Consider the following 16,176-nt stretch of genomic DNA (forward strand, 5'->3'; position numbering starts at 1 on the left):
CATGTGCCATCTCAACCTCAATTACAACTGCAAAGCCAAAGGCTTATAATCAGTACACTCAGTTTGAAATTGACAAGGTCATCTTCCCTAAATAACCATTTAAAACTATGCTATTTCTGTGGCCTGTTAAAAACCCATTACTGAACCTTGAAAACCTGAATTAAGGTTATTGGTTTTATAAGAGCTTGAAGGTTTTATGACCAATTTGAAGACTCTAGGAAGAATACCCAGGGCAGAAGAAAAGCCAAGTAAGCTAGTATTTTTTCCCCAAATAACCAACTATGTTTTGCGTTAAGTGCACTGCCTTTTATCATATCTGCAGCTTCCAAAGTCCACAGTGACATCACAGTGTAACTCTGGTTCTTCACTATTCAGAAAAATACCAGCTGGCAGTCACTGGTATGAAGGGGATTCAGCAACCAGGAGGATCATACTTAATCAAGGTAGTCTGAGTCTGAAGAGGAGAGGACAGACACAAATGAACTGCTATCACTCCCAAGAAAGATGGCTAACTAGCTAGTCTGAATGACTGATGGAAAGAAAGGGTAGCAGCTGGGCTGTGCTTACCCTTTCTGGCCTCTTGAGAAAAGACTGGACCTCATACCAAACTTCCTATAATACTGAAAGGTGACCAGGGTCCTTTCATGAGGTCATTACTCATTACTAATCCAAGAATGAATGTGTTGTGCCTGCTGTACCTGGCCAGGTCTGTTCATTACATGAAACAGTAAAACCTAGTCACTCTTTTCAAGGGTAACATGATCAGCAGGAAAGTTAACTTGAGAGACTCTGAACATGGCAACTTCCTTGTGCTGATGTGACCCACACTCTCATCAATCCCCTGCCAACATTATGACCAAAATGCATCCCTTGTGGTGCCTGGGGAGGGGCACTGGAAGCTGCATCTGAGTATCTGAGGCTTCTGTGATGCTACTGCTGCACTTCCTGTTATATATACCCTTCTAAGTCAAGTCAGAGTGAGGTAAGCTGCCAGTGTCTTATGAGTTTGATAACTTGAGCCTGAAGCTTACTATTGTGGTCTTGCATATGGCAGATGCTTTGCTTATAAAAATAGTAATTTCTAGATCTGGCTATCATTAAGCACACTTTGCCCTGCCTCCAATGAAGACTGATAGTTGACTTTTACTATCTATAAGTATTTGAAATGTCCTCTTTTATTTTATCTATATCATTCTGGTAATAAGTAATAATCCTAGGCATCTTGTACCAGTCTACTTCACACTTCAACTCTCTGTTAACTGTGATCTTTGAAGAGGTTTTCAGATAAAAAAAAATCAACTAGTTAAAAAAGTGGCATAGATAGTGGCAGCTTCAACCCTGGTGGAAATCTATGACAGTTTCTTTTAGAGTGATTCATGTTACAGAATCAATTGTCAAGCATAATGGTATCTTTCCACAAAAATTCCTTTAAAAAATGGGCAGAGTCAATACAAGATAAAATTTGCTACATAAGCATAATATTTCTTTAGTAAACAAAAAGAAATGTACTGAAAAGTAAGGCATTAAGGAGCATCCAAGGAACCACAGGGGTGACTTGTATACAATTGTGATTTTAAATACTCATTTCATAAAATCCTGAGAAATAACTTTTTATTACACAGTGTTTTGTTTTTCAATTTTATGTCTCAAAAGGGAAAGAAAACATGCACCTTGAAATTTACATATCTGTTACTCATAAAGATATATCCAAACTTAACTTTCACAAAATACCATTTTATTTTAATTTAATTAATTACCAGCTAGTAGGTCTGCCGATGCTGATGAACTAGAAGCAGCCTGAGGTGCAGGTTGGGGTTCAGAAGCACTACTTCCAAATGCATCTACCCATTATCCATTGTGCAGCAAAAAAGTAAAAGAGTGTAAACAGTAAGTACAGTAAGAAAATTAAGTGTTTTGCCAAGAAATGCATAGACGTGACACTTTCTGTGATGAGCGTGTTGCCTGTGGATATGTCAAATGACTGAGTAAACTGAATTATGCTCTAACCAGTTTATTCTCTCAAAAAAGATTTCTAGAATATTTCAGATTAACACCTCTTTGTAAAAGTAAGGCAATTTTTGTTTTTAAAAATAAAAGTTTTAGATGAAATCCTGTCATCTCTTAAAATAGGACTGAGGTTTAAAAAATTTTGCCCAAAGACAATACAACAGAATTTCCCCATTTAGAACTCTATTAAACTTAGAAAAAAAAATTAACAAACCTAATTCAAGCAGCAGCAGCCCTACTTGTACCCTTTTATTAAAGTTCAGTGTTTATTTGCCACAAGTTTTGAGCTCCTAAATGTCCGAGACTATTGACACAATTGTACTCCTCATGTACCCATCATGGCATATACCATGATGCTTCAATGTACGGTACTCAATGTGGTTTTAATTTGCTAAGAATGGTATTTTAGCCTGTGGCATAACATTTATGGACATTCATGAAGAAATCACTTCAAACCAGTACTTTTCCCTATAAATTTACTGCTAATAAAAGACTTTAAATGCATCACCCAAATTAGTGCAAGAGTTAATTCAGTACATCTCCCTGCCTTCAGATAATATACAAAGTAAGGGCAAAATACATTTAAATCAGTGCAGCATCTAATTCTCTGGAAGGATTTTAAAATACTAAATGAACCCCACAGAATAATGTATGGCTCTACATCTTAAGTTTTCAGTTTGGACTGGCTTATTTGTTTTCAACTCTAAGTTATCTAATGTTTACAATACTTTTAAGAACTTAGAAATGTTGATTTAGCCAACAGATCAGGATCACCAAGGAAGAACAGTAGAAGGAAATTCCAACCAGCTGATTCTACATTAGGATGAACAGAAAGTTAAAAACACAAAGACTTCAAATGAAAAATGATTTGATTCTATTAGGCCATGCATTGAAAATTATGACAAACTGATGAGAATGAAGATAATGATGGAAAAGATCTTAAAAACTTAAATTTATAGTTAAGAGATGTAAGTAACTTTAGAGTCTAAAGAAAAAATGATAGAATATAATGAAATAGAAGATGTAAAAACTCTTCTGAATAGGGGAGGGAAGACTCTTTAGATGTTGAAGGAGGAGAGATACGCACCCCCAAAAAGGTCTATCACACCTGAAGAATCCACCTTTGCTGGAGAGGCAGTGGTTGCAGGAGATGGTGCTGCAAATGCATCCACTGCAGTGAAGCACACAACAGGAAAAATTGCATGTCACCCAAGTAAAATAAAACCATGAACCTTGACAGATGGCTTCTTGGGATTTCATATTTAACGGCAGGCAGTAAGATTGCAGACAATCTTACAAGTTAAGAGAAAGCAAATAGATTTAAAAATATAGACTTTCCAGAAGAAAATAAAATTTGACTTCTTGAACTCAGAGGTTTTAGCATGGGGGGTGGGGGAGAGTTGTCTCTTCACCAGCAGTAGATTTGAAATTATTAACCTCTTTAGTTGGTGATGGGCCAAACTGAGATTTTTTTTTTCAAGTGAAATTTGAGTTTAAAATGACTCAAGGCAAATCTGCATGTTTCCGTATCCACCTCTCCACACATAACCCCCATCACACATGTCAGAAGGCTTGGCCTTGGCAGAAGCACTCACCGGATAAGAGGTCAGCAGTGAGAGAACTCTCAGGCACAGGAGAGGCCCCTTGTGGTGGAGAGGAGAAAGCATCTTCCAAAAGTGAAACAAACCAAAACCAAGCAGAGGTAAGTAGAAAGCTGAAATCAAAGTTAAATATCTAACAAATGCATTATCACAGGTGAGCACAAAGAGTTCAATCATGAAAACATCTGGGGAAACTAATGTAAAAAAGGGTTGATTTAGTTTTACCTGTACCAAACAGGTCTATGCTAGGAGCAGCATCTGGCTTAGGCGCCGCAGCAACTTCAGGAGGAGACTCAAACAAATCTAAGACCAAGAACACACATGCCTTTACTCAACTTGACAAACCAGCCTGACATAGCATAGCTTTCCAGTTCTGAATTAGCACTGGGGAGAATTCTGAAGTAAGGAGTAGCAAATGGTTTCTAGAGAAGCACGTCGTTACACAGTTGTCATGCAGTAACAGTTGTGTATGCAGGGCATCTCAAGTACCAGAATTCAATCTACCAGATGGACAGAGTTCAACAACAACAAAAAATTACCACCAAAGATATCTAGAGCAGGAGGAGCGGCGGTGGTGGTGGCAGAGGTGGTGGCGGTGGCGGTGGTGGCAGCGGCGGCGGCGGTAGTGGCAGCAGTGGCAGCTGCAACAGCGGGAGCAGGAGAAGGAGCAGTGGCGGGAACCGGAGGGGCTGTGCTAGCTGTAGGGGTAACTACAGGAACACTGGTCTCAGGTGGCTTCATTGCAAAGAGGTCCAACTCGGGTGCAGCCTCTGCACTACCTTCAGATGGGGCAAAGGGGTCTTGTGGAAAGGAAAGTGGAGACACACATACAGCATCAGTAAGGAAAGAGACAAGAGAGACGCGTCGTATCTATGGGTAAGAGACACCTGACACAAGATATTCACACACTAGCTAGGCATTAAGCTGCTTGGGTTGAACTACTGTTTTATTAGCAAGGGTCAGTGATTAGGATGTTTTTCTAAAGAAAAAAAAAAAAGAAAATTTAGTAGGTAACACAAGTTAAGAAACTGAAATGCTATGAATTACTGTAAAGATTAGCCTATGATCTGGGATCAGAGACTGTTATTCTTCAAATCCTCAATCTGGGAAATTTGGTAGCTTTGAAAATTTATTAAAATATGCCTATTTATTAGAACTCAGTGCTACAAAAGAGTACGATACAAAAGCAGAGGACAAAAAACATTAAGAGAGCATACTTGCACTGACAAAAATTGTCAATCTTGAGAAATTGTCAATTTTGATAAGTATGCACTTCATTGTCTTAATGTTTTAAGTGCCGGTACTATTTATTCAGTTATGATGAATGATACTTTATACTCAAGAAGAAATGAAAGTTAGAAAAACATATTGCCACATCTCACTATAGGAGTTTCACATCAGGACAGAAAAACAACAGACTTGCTCATGACTGTCAACCCACCATTTCCTGAACATGCATCAAGTGCTGCGGCTACGGGGGCTGGGGTAGCTGGTGCGGCGGCCCCTTCGGATGCTGCAGGGGCCTCCCCGGGAGAAGCTGCAAAGGCATCTTGTGTGCAGTTTTTAAAATAACAGAAATTAAAGGAATAAAAAGAGAAGAAAATATAGTAAAAGAACCAAGTTAAATTGCGAAAAAGGCTCCCTTATACAACATGATTTTTTTCAAATGCATTCTTATGGCCCATGCACTGTTGGCAGTCACAAAATCATAATACTTTGCGCTCCTTCGTGTTAGTTACATGCAAGGGGTACGGTGTTTATACTGCTGAAGCCTATTAGGATCCATCGGGTAACAAAAGTCTTATTGTATAAGGGCTCTGAGAAGCATGTTTTATGTAACATTAAAAATTAATGGATGTGAAAATTAAAACACAAAAATAACCTTATTATGTGATTTAAGACATTAATCTTTCATGTACAGCTAATACTCATTCACTATGTTACTATGATGTCTCTGACTGTGGTTTCTACCAAATATAGATGTCTTGTTTAATGTCAAGAAAATTAAACATATGATGGTAATGTAAACAAGTAATTAGAGTTAAAAAAATTTTTATGGGCTAGTACAGGCAAAATTACACTGTTAACATGAAAGGTTTACTAAGTATTTATAAAAGTTAAGTCTTTGCTATCCTTGAAAAACATTTTCATATACACCAAGGATTTAAGGAAATAGATAACAAAATTAGGGAATGACACTGTAATGCCTTCATTTCAACTTAAATTTATCACTGTTTTCAAATATTGCATTGCTCTCATTATTTGGAAAATGATCTATTTTCAACAGACTAAAAACATAGTTCCGTGCTTTAAGACTATAAGCATATTACTATTTTTAAGCAGAAAATCCATTAACATATAGGCAGCCCCAGTTTATAAATGCCCAATATATAAATGGCTGATGTGTACAAACAACACCCAATGTGTTTTTGCCAGTAAACCACGTTAATTTGGTAAAAACTCCTGGAGTTTTCAAAGAGATTCTATAGTTCAAAAGTACAAAAGAATGAAGATATCATTAGTATTATTTGCTCAGAAGAAACTCCTGGAAATACCCACCTAGAATTTGCCACTTACCTGCTAGACTTCTCATTCTAAAATACTGCCGCCTTCCACAATATCTACAAGTGCCCCCTACAACACTGTTCCTCGGGTCGTTAAAAATAATTTTTCAAGTATGCTTGTAAAATTCTACACAGTATATCCCCTTTATTGGAGATTTATATAATATACATTAGGCTGTAGGTGGTTCTACAGTCAAGGCACTTGTTTCTGAATTTAACCCAGCATGTTCCAAACTGATCTGAGTATGAAACAGACTTTCCTGCTTTCTTGTCCTGAGGCCCAGCACTAAGTGGAACAACAAACACTAATTGGACACTTGGGTTAAAAGGTCCTTTACAAAAACACAAATATCTTTAGAAGATACGAGACAGTTAGTTGTTCTTATCTTACAGATTTATTTGATCTGCTTGCCTCTCTCAGCTCTCAGCTACACAAGGGAGTATGATTCCTGAAAAGTAAAGATCTGTCCGGGGAGAGGCCACATAAAACTGGAGTGTGGATAGGCCAGGCTTGCTTCCCCAGATGCAATGCGAAAGACTGTAATAGAGGGCTTAGAGCAATCTGAAAACCCTAAGAGCTGTGGCAGTACACAAGAGACCATAAGAGGAAGCTGGTAGGGCTTGAAAGTATTTTGCCACAAGTCAGGTCTGTTTTCTTTCTTTTGATTCCCGTAAAACCTAGAACCGAGGCTAATAATACTAGAACTAGTAAAAACAGGAAGAGCGGTCACTAGTATTTATGTGCCAGTCACTGGGTATATATTTTATGTACATTATTAAATTTAATTCCTGTAAGTATCTCACAATATAGGTTCTATTATCTCCACCTTGTGGAAAAGAGAACAAAGTCTAAGTGACTTGACCAAGGTCACAAAACAGGCAAATGGTGGAGTCAGGATTTGGTGGAGGTTTGTGTGTTTAACTACCATGCCACATTGTCATGAACCATGGCACACTATACTATTTCGTCTTTGTAGGATGGAATAAACACCAGTTACATCAGTGTTGGGGGGTCAAATAAATATCCATGGGCTAGCCTCTTCGATTATCCATGTTTTAGTGAGTGAAACCCAAATTTGTAACCATGTCCTCAGAAGAGGTTTTTTCCTTCCCTGTCAGCAAGACATCTCCTTTTAATGCTTCTCCTGTTACTTAAAACTAAACATTATAAACTTATCTAGTCCCATCAAAACTTCTCTTAAAAACAGGAGCCTAGCTGCTCCAGGTTTTATCTGCTAAGTCTTCTCAGGCCAGGAGGGAGAGATTTGCATAAGTGAGACTGCAGAATACCCCAGCCCCAGTCACTGCCTGACTAGCCAGGAAGAAGGCCTGGAATGAGAACTGTCTAGAAGAGCTCAGTTGCCTCAGAACTGTGAGAGGGAATACATTTTTTTTTTTTTATTAATAAAAACAGAACTTGTTTAACAGAACTTGTTTAGCTTTCTTTCATTATCAAAGGCAGCATTATCCTTCCAGTTTTGAAGACTTAAGCTCTTTCCAATCAAGTTCTCTTTCCCTTGTTTCCCATTTGCAATTCATTTTTACATTCTGCCTGTTTTCGACCAGTGCTATTTCCTGGAAATGCACATTCCTGCTGTACTACAATTATAAACCCAGTCCAGACCTTCCCCAGCAAAACAGTCTCCCTGACATTGCTACAAACCAGTCTTTTTTTCCCCTCTAGCAATCTAGGAAGAATTTTCTCTTAAATTTTTTAAACATGTGACTACCTTTCCAAAAATTTCAAATAGCTGTGATTTTTCCCCAGCCTGAATGCTCTCCATCTTCCCCAGGCACAAACCATCTTTAAATTATGTATTTGGCACAAAGGTTTCAATCATTGTCAATAGCCTGAAAGTCAACCTTCTAGTCTTCCTCAAAGTTCCCAGATTATAAGACTCTTACATGAAATCTACTTTTAAGTGCTTATGTTTAAGTACTGGTTACAAGGAAGATTAACTTAGTTTGTCAACCACCTTGTGCAAATGAAAGGCTTGTGAGTTAACGTTCTCTGGTTTTTTGAGCCACGTGGTTTCATGCTCACCAACTATGTCCTCATGAAAGCTTGTTCACAAATTGATTCAGGTGGTTAAAAGGGTAACCTGGTGAATGTGTAGAGGAATTAGTATCAATTTAGCATTTCTAGTACTTAAAAAAAACCTATGTTGTTGCAAACTAATATACTGCCATTAGTATAGTTTTCATAAGTGAAAAATAGGATATTTTAAGGAAGTTTATCTTTTATCAATATCTGTACATTTTATTGATTTTTTAAAAACATAATACTATCTTGCAGGTGGTTTGCCTGACCACAGAAAATAGATTTTTTCTTAAAAGTTCACTTTAACAGATAAAGCATTTAATAAATATAATGTTTCTGAAAAAAAAGTTTTTAATAACTTACATTGAACTAAAATGTTATGTGGGGTATCAATCTGAATATTTAAAAATAATATTTCCTATTTTTCAAATTTGTAATGAGAATACACAGAAAATTTCAATGTTTCTATATTTAATATTCATGAAATTAATCAGTGACTTTTCAGAAATTAAGTATCTTTAACTTATTTCTAAAGATATCTATTTAGTACTGCTGTACAAACTAGATAAAACCTCAAAAGCACATGTTTTGAAGTCATGGAAACAAAATATGCGGTGCCCTTACTGTATTTAAGAGTTCTATCACTTACTGATTTCAGTGACAAAAAATAAGAAAAAAAAATGGCCACACAGCATGGCCCATCTCTAAATGATTCCATATAAATCAATAAAGAGCATGAAATAAATTAGGGAATATCATTGAAAACTACATAACAGGAAGTGACATATATAGACTCTTGACCATAAATGATAGAGATTTTATAGCTGTCAGAGGTTAGAAGACAGTTTATGGGACTATCCATATCAATAAAAATAACTGTGACAAGATTTATAGATGTACTCACTTTACCTATAGCCAGATGACTAGAAAGGATATTGGTAAAATCACAAGGAGAGCTCCATTCTTTGGTATTAAGTTATATTGTTTTCTTTAGTATTAGTCTTTTAAATTTGTATTTCAGGATAGAAAAAAAATGTTCACAAACATATGGATTTTTCTGCGTGATGAATGTAGAAACATCTGTAATGAGTGATCAACACAAACAGCATGATGGCACAAAGACTATTTCAAAGCAATATATTGGGTGTTATTAATCTAGAGAGCCATGAGGGAAGCAAGATGGAGTTGACTGATTTCTTAAAGGCAATTAAAAGTTTCTTACAAATAGACTGAAAAACAAAAATCTAAATAGCTAAAGATCTAGAAATGTTTAAGCATGAAATAGTTATCCATTCTGTTCATATTTTCCTTGAAGTTTTTCTGTCAATATAAGCCTATGAGAAACCACCCATCCTCAATACAAATGGAGGGGATGGCGGAGAGGAGGTAAAGAAGTTGATTTTACAAACTTAAGCTAAAAATTTGATTTTTGGTCTCAGAAGTTACAGATGCATAACTGAAAAACTAACTTTTGCTAGTGGTTCACTATTTTTAACAAAATACTGAGGAGCCTGCAAACCCCTTTCTCCTTTAAAAAAAAAACACTTTTCTCCTATAATAGGAATGGCAGTGCAGCAGGGCAGCAGCAATTTCCTCCTGTGAATGAGTGGCAACAATGTCATGTCCAGCTGAGTGCTCCTTGTCTTAGACAATGTTGGCAAAGCTCAGAGACTGGGGCAAGGCAGGTAGCACAGTGGTATGTGGCAGTGTGTAAGTATATGCTCCCAGGGGAATATATTAACTCCACCAGAGCTTGCCAAATCTCTCCTGCTCTCCCCATCATTTGCCTCCTCCAATTTCTTTACCATATTCTCAAAATGCCCTGGGAAAGATGTTATATGGTAATGGAGAAATACAAGACTATGATGACTATAACACTACTCGATGTATATATTTGATATGAGCACTTCTCCAGGTGTGGACATTAGTACCACTCAGATGGGAATATGTAAATACACTCGCTTCAGATGGTTCATCAGGTCCAGGCATAGAATACTGCCAGAGTCTAGGATACCTGACTTAACTTCACAGCTGTAAGTCAACACTGTCAGAATTTATATTTGCATGTGAAGTATATTTTCAGGCAATCATTTCAAATCCTGATCTAAACCTGTTTTCAATCAGCATTTTGAGCGTTGTATCAAATGATCTCTCAGAGTTCCAATGCCAAAGATGATCCAAGTTTTTGCTTGTACAGAACAAGCTTACAGTTACAAAAATGGGCATATCCCTAAACTCTCTTCAGAGACATCCAAATCTGAACTACTCTTAGATGATTTTTTTTGTCTTACATCTTAAAAAGTAACTTAAGCCAGGACTTCTCATTCCATATTCTCCAAGTATTATTCATTCAGCCAGTTTGATTATGGTCAAAAAGTCAAACCTAAATATGATACAGAGATCGGGTATCACCTTTATATTGATACTGTGGGGCAGGAGCATATATGGGGTAAGGGTTCTAATAGCAACTTAAATCCTCACTTTTAAGTAATGGAAAAATCAAATGGGCCTAATGCATTACAATCTTTACTCTAAAATCACTAAAATTAAGTGAAGATAAAGTTGATAAAGTTAAGTGAAGATAAATATATATGAAGAAACATGTAAAAAGTTGTTAAACACTGACATGCTGTTATGTAATATAAACATTTTTAAGCACCTTAACTCTAAGGTGATTTTAGCAAACCTGGCAGGAAAAGGACAAAACAGTGATGTGACTGACTAACCTCCAAAAAGATCCACGTCAGCAGTGACAGCAGTGACAGTTGTAGTAGTTGAGGCAGAGGCTGAAGCAGTTGCAATTTCAGAAGTTGTAGTAGGAGGGGTAGGTTCTGGTGCAAATGGATCTGAAATTTGTGCTTCAGAGGGAACAGAGGAAAGTGCAGCCAGAGAATCTATGTTGCACCATAGACAAAGAACAAACAAGAGACAAGAAGAGGAAAGGACAAAGATATACCAGGCTCCAAATGATCAAATAAGGACAGTCATTAAGAGACAGAAGGCTCTCAAAAACACAAGTTTAAAATAAAGCTTTACTCACCCTCTCCCAAGAGGTCTATTGATGTCCATTATATGTCAGCATATGAAGAAATAAGAGAGAAAGCTGAAACATGCAACCACACTAATGTCCAAGGCGAGGTACTAACTGAAGACATTTTAGCTTTATGCACCTTTCTGGACCACTTGCAATTACAAAATAATGTATTACCTATTATTATTATGGAATGTTTGAGCTGGAAGGGACCACAGGGATCCTCTAGACCAAGCTTCTTATTATATTATACATAGGAAAATGGCGAGCAAGCAAGGTCAAGAGACTTACCTGAAGTCAGCTCTAAATGACTTTGACAAACTCAATTTATTTCTTGCCAGATTTACCATTTCATCTGCTTTGATTGGTTTCACTCTGTACTATAATATGAATTCATAAGAAACTGCAGTTGATTAAACTTTATTATAATCATATACTTGATGTGTTACTTCAGTCCAGAATACCACAGAATAAATACAGGCCTTATGATAACTATAGTCTAATCATATAGAACATGCCAAATGTAGTAAAAAACCTGAGTGCAGGGCAGCCCAGGTGACTCAGCGGTTTAGCGCCACCTTCAGCCCAGGGCATGATCCTGGAGACCCGGGATCGAGTCCAGCCGTCGGGCTTCCTGCATGGAGCCTGCTTCTCTCTCTCTCTCTCTCTCTCATGAATAAATAAATAAAATCTTAAAAAAAAAACAACAACCCTGAGTGCAAGTGTAGAGGGTAGGGGGAAAAGAAACCCTAACCTACATGATTTTTGTCTTCACAAATTTCACATTACTGGATGCTTTTCAATTTGATAGGTAATCTTTCTGTTTATAAACATTTTGTGACAACATATGATAATTATTTTTAAGATGAATGTGATAGATTGTGTAGCATCCAAACTTTTCAGGCCTTCTGAAGTCTGCATTCCTTTTGGAGATGCATACTTTCTTAAGGTTCAACATGGGATTACAGTTGGCATCCTAAATAAAAAGCCTAGGACCAATAAAAAATATACAAAAAAAAAAAAAAAAGCCTAGGAAGGGTAATTCTTAACTGAACTATGACTTTAGGTGAAACATTTTGAGTGTCCAAGAGCATTCTTGTATTCCCAGTCCTGTGATAGACTCCAGGGCTCATATTTGGATTCATGAATATTACTGGAAATTAAATTTCATCAGAACTCATTAGGGAGCTATTTTTTTAAAGAGCCTTAAAAACAATTATGAGAACTCAGGAAATTAAAAGTTCTAGAAGACATTTAAAAAACTGAGACCCATAAATTTGACATAAAATATGGCCACATTCATTTATGCAATTTGCAAACCCGATAAATATTAGATAAAGCATTCTATAGATACACTAAGATAAGGCTCTTCCGAACCAAATCATATATTTCATAACAACATTAAAAAATTCTGGCACACAGGGTACTTCACATTAGAAACAGTTTTTTTTTTTTTAAATTTTAGAATGTATGCCTAATCAACACCAGGCAAAAGGAGCTATGTTGATTTGGAGCTATTAGCTGATCAGGTCCCAAATCCTGAGAAACAGAAGGTCCTTCCAATAATTCCTCAAACCAACAGTTTCAGGCCCAATACAACTGTTAACTATAGTCATCCATCCTAAAATATTAATTAGAAACCAAAGTGGATGATCAAAAGCCAGACAGACTTGGTTTCTCTATTCTCTGACACAGAGAGAGAGAGTCTAGCCTTGCTTTATCAGTGGCTAATTCAAGATGCAATGTGACTTAGCAGAAGAGCTAAGAGCCATGTGATTTAACAGTTTTCAAACCTGCTATTGTCTTTGACAGCGAATGGACAATTTATTTCATACATTTGGTAAGTGAGAAAGAAGACTATTCACACATACTAGAAGGAGAGAGAAACAAATATTTTTTAAAAGTATAAAAGATGAAAATGCTTTTAAAAACACATGTTTCTGACTAGTGTTCTATTCAGATGGAGAGTTCTAAAACTTGCTGCAATATGATGAAAGATGGGAAGTATAATTTCCTAGGGAAACGTATTAGTATGATTAAACATACTGGTGCATAACTGTTGTTGGAAACTTTTGCCACAGGATTTAGTCTCTGAAATCTTAATTTTCTGGATGAAATATAATTTATGTTACTTATGTCTTGCTTTATGCAGAATTTTCCCTACTATAAAAGAAAGCCCGACTTCAGGATGATGGGAACAGTTATTATTCTCAAAGCCAACACTTTTTATAAAGAATTAAACTATATAAGCCCTCCCCCTGCCCAACACCCACAGCAGTAGAGTTCAATTCACTGGCAGGTAGTACATAATTAGAAATATTTTTTTGCATTATGGAAATTCTAGAAAATATTCACTGTAATTGAAGAAACAAAACTACACTGAATTAATAAGGATATCTAATTTTACAGTGATACGAAGCTAAACTTCTTAGGTTATTATAAAGATTAAATGTGTTAATATAATTTTCAGTGCTCACCATATCTGGAGTATATCAGATGCTCGCTAATCGTAATAATAGCAATAGGTAACATTTAAGTCAAGTTATAATTTTCATTATAGAACTATGCATTTCAAAGCTTCTATAAATCTTTCTATATGTGTGTGTAACATATGCATGTTTCCAAAACACCTCATAGATATCCCCCCAAATTTAATTAACAACCAAATGGTAATATAGGTCACTAAAATTGCTTGTATTGTGGGTAATATTCCCTATGTAAACTATTAAAGTCATATGATTACATAATAATGATGAGCCTTCACATGCACTTTGGTTATTACTTTCTATTAGGTCTCTTAATTCTAATAAACCCTAATTAGGTCAACTAATTATAGTAAAACTCTAAGAGGAATTCTGTATTTCTCAGAAAATAGAAATTTCACCTCAAGTATTTATAATGAGAAATTATCTGTTTCCCACTTCTAAGATATGTAGAAATACATCACATACTCACTTGTTTGTGCGGAGAGATGAATTTACTATGAAGAGAAAAACACTCTCCTTATTATGAGCCCAAAGGTAGGGATTTAAAAAATGCTCTGTCTTCTTCAAACATGTTCATTATCAGCCCACAGAATGCAACTCATATATACATTATTTACCTTAGGTTTACTAAAATATGAATTTGCTAAAATTTGGTTTGTCTTATACCAACAGGAAAATATCATTTACAATTTGTCCCTTAAAATGGCAATATTTTTCAATGCCTCTAACCCTTAAAAGAAATTTATGAACACCTGAAGTGGCCAATGGTTGCTGTAAAATGAATCTTCTTACTAGCATTATGGTCAGATAAGAATATCCAAATAGGTCTGAAGAGTTTTAAGGTTTATATTTTGCTGTCAGGTTATACAAAATTAAAATGCGCTTCAATAATAGAAGCAGCTTGATTTTATCAAACAAGATTGAGAAAGTGATTTTATTTATTTTTGCTTAGTCAAATGAGCCAAAACATATCTGTTACAATTTAGCATCACATTCAATTACTACTGGATATCTATAGGAGAAATGCAAGCTGAAGGTAACTAATATTTCTGAATTTCATATTATACAAGTTTACTTCAATTTCTTAAGGCTTATAGTTTTTACTATTTTGCTTAGGAATTAGAGAATGTATTAGTATTTTTCTCTCTACCTGACTTTCTACTACTATGAAATACTGCAGTTACAGATATCTTCTTGAGACAGAATACTAACATTCTCTAATTATCAAAAAGTGACCATAAGGCCCTGAGCCAAGGTTCTGCTAGTCTATCAGGAGCTTTGTACTATATAAAAAAGTGCTGTCTCAGCAACGGCAGATTAGGAAAAGAAAAGTACTTCTTTCTTAAGGAAGAAAAGGCTCACAGCTTGACTCTCAGAAAGCAGGCTGGAGTTTAGTTCCTCTTGTCCAGCCTTTGAGCAAGCCATAAACTGCATGTCCCTGTTGAACAGCCCTGACTAAAACCACACTATTCTGCTTTCCTATATATCCACTGCTATCTTAATGCCTCAATCACCAATACTTATTTCTAACAAGATTGAAATGTATTCTAATGAAATTGGTTATTATAACTTATCCTGTAGAGTACTGTAACTTGGCAAAAAGTGCCTGAAGATGGAAATGAATAGAAATGTTTCACTGAAATTTTAAAAGATTTCACCTAGCTTTATCTTTTTACTTGGCAGTCTTTTGGTACATAATTAAAAAAGAAAATAAAAGAAAAGAAGAAGTATTCCTCTTTGATTTCATGCCAAAGAATAAGGTGAAAGGGGATTGTTTACAGTTTCACTGTTTGTTTATTCATTAAAGTTCTAGGTAAATCACTAAATGTTCGGTAAGTTCTAAAAATTAGTGTGAATACATATTGACTGAAATAGTTGACAGAATTAAGGACTTAATACACTCATATAAAACTGAAAATATTTTTGTATGGCCCCACAAATTATAATTAACACTAAGTTTTAAATTATAAAAGTTCTCTGAAAGTCATTTATATGAAATTATGACCGAAGAAGGCTGATTTAAAGATATGGATTTGAAGCATTTTAAATGAACCAGAGAATACAATTAATTGTAGTAAGATACTGTGGTAATGAAAATAAATTATTAAATTGAAATAAACACTTCGGAAAGATGAAACTCAGAATGAAAATATGAGAGCCAGAAGAAGTGTACTTATAAAATCTCAGCAGCAATACTTTCCTTCTACCAAATAAAATTTAATAAAGTTAAGTGAAGTTGAAAGAGCAGTTTTATTTAAAAAAACTGATAGCTATAGGCATGGGAGTTCAACACAGAAGGTTTAAATATTTAAAGTGGAAAACCACTATTACTTAAAATGCTCATATTTATAATTAGCAATTTATTGCAGGACTGGTTACCTGTTGTTTATTTTGTTGTCAAAACAACTTGGAAATAAAATCAAGAGGTCATAGTTTGTGCTCTGAT

The 16,176-nt window shown here is 35.7% G+C and overlaps 1 protein-coding gene across 1 annotated transcript in view; it reads right to left on the minus strand.

Moving 5' to 3' along the window:
- The window catches only part of SNAP91 (synaptosome associated protein 91), a 138,326-nt gene that overhangs the window by 32,698 nt on the left and 89,452 nt on the right, over positions 1–16,176 (minus strand). The window contains 4 exon segments of the mRNA NM_001194957.1: positions 1,758–1,841; positions 3,095–3,178; positions 3,603–3,674; positions 3,834–3,911. Coding sequence (NP_001181886.1) covers positions 1,758–1,841; positions 3,095–3,178; positions 3,603–3,674; positions 3,834–3,911 — 318 coding nt within the window.

This window comes from Canis lupus, chromosome 12 (genome assembly GCF_011100685.1).
Source record: "Canis lupus familiaris isolate Mischka breed German Shepherd chromosome 12, alternate assembly UU_Cfam_GSD_1.0, whole genome shotgun sequence".
In the NCBI taxonomy this organism is placed as follows: Eukaryota; Metazoa; Chordata; class Mammalia; order Carnivora; family Canidae; genus Canis; species Canis lupus.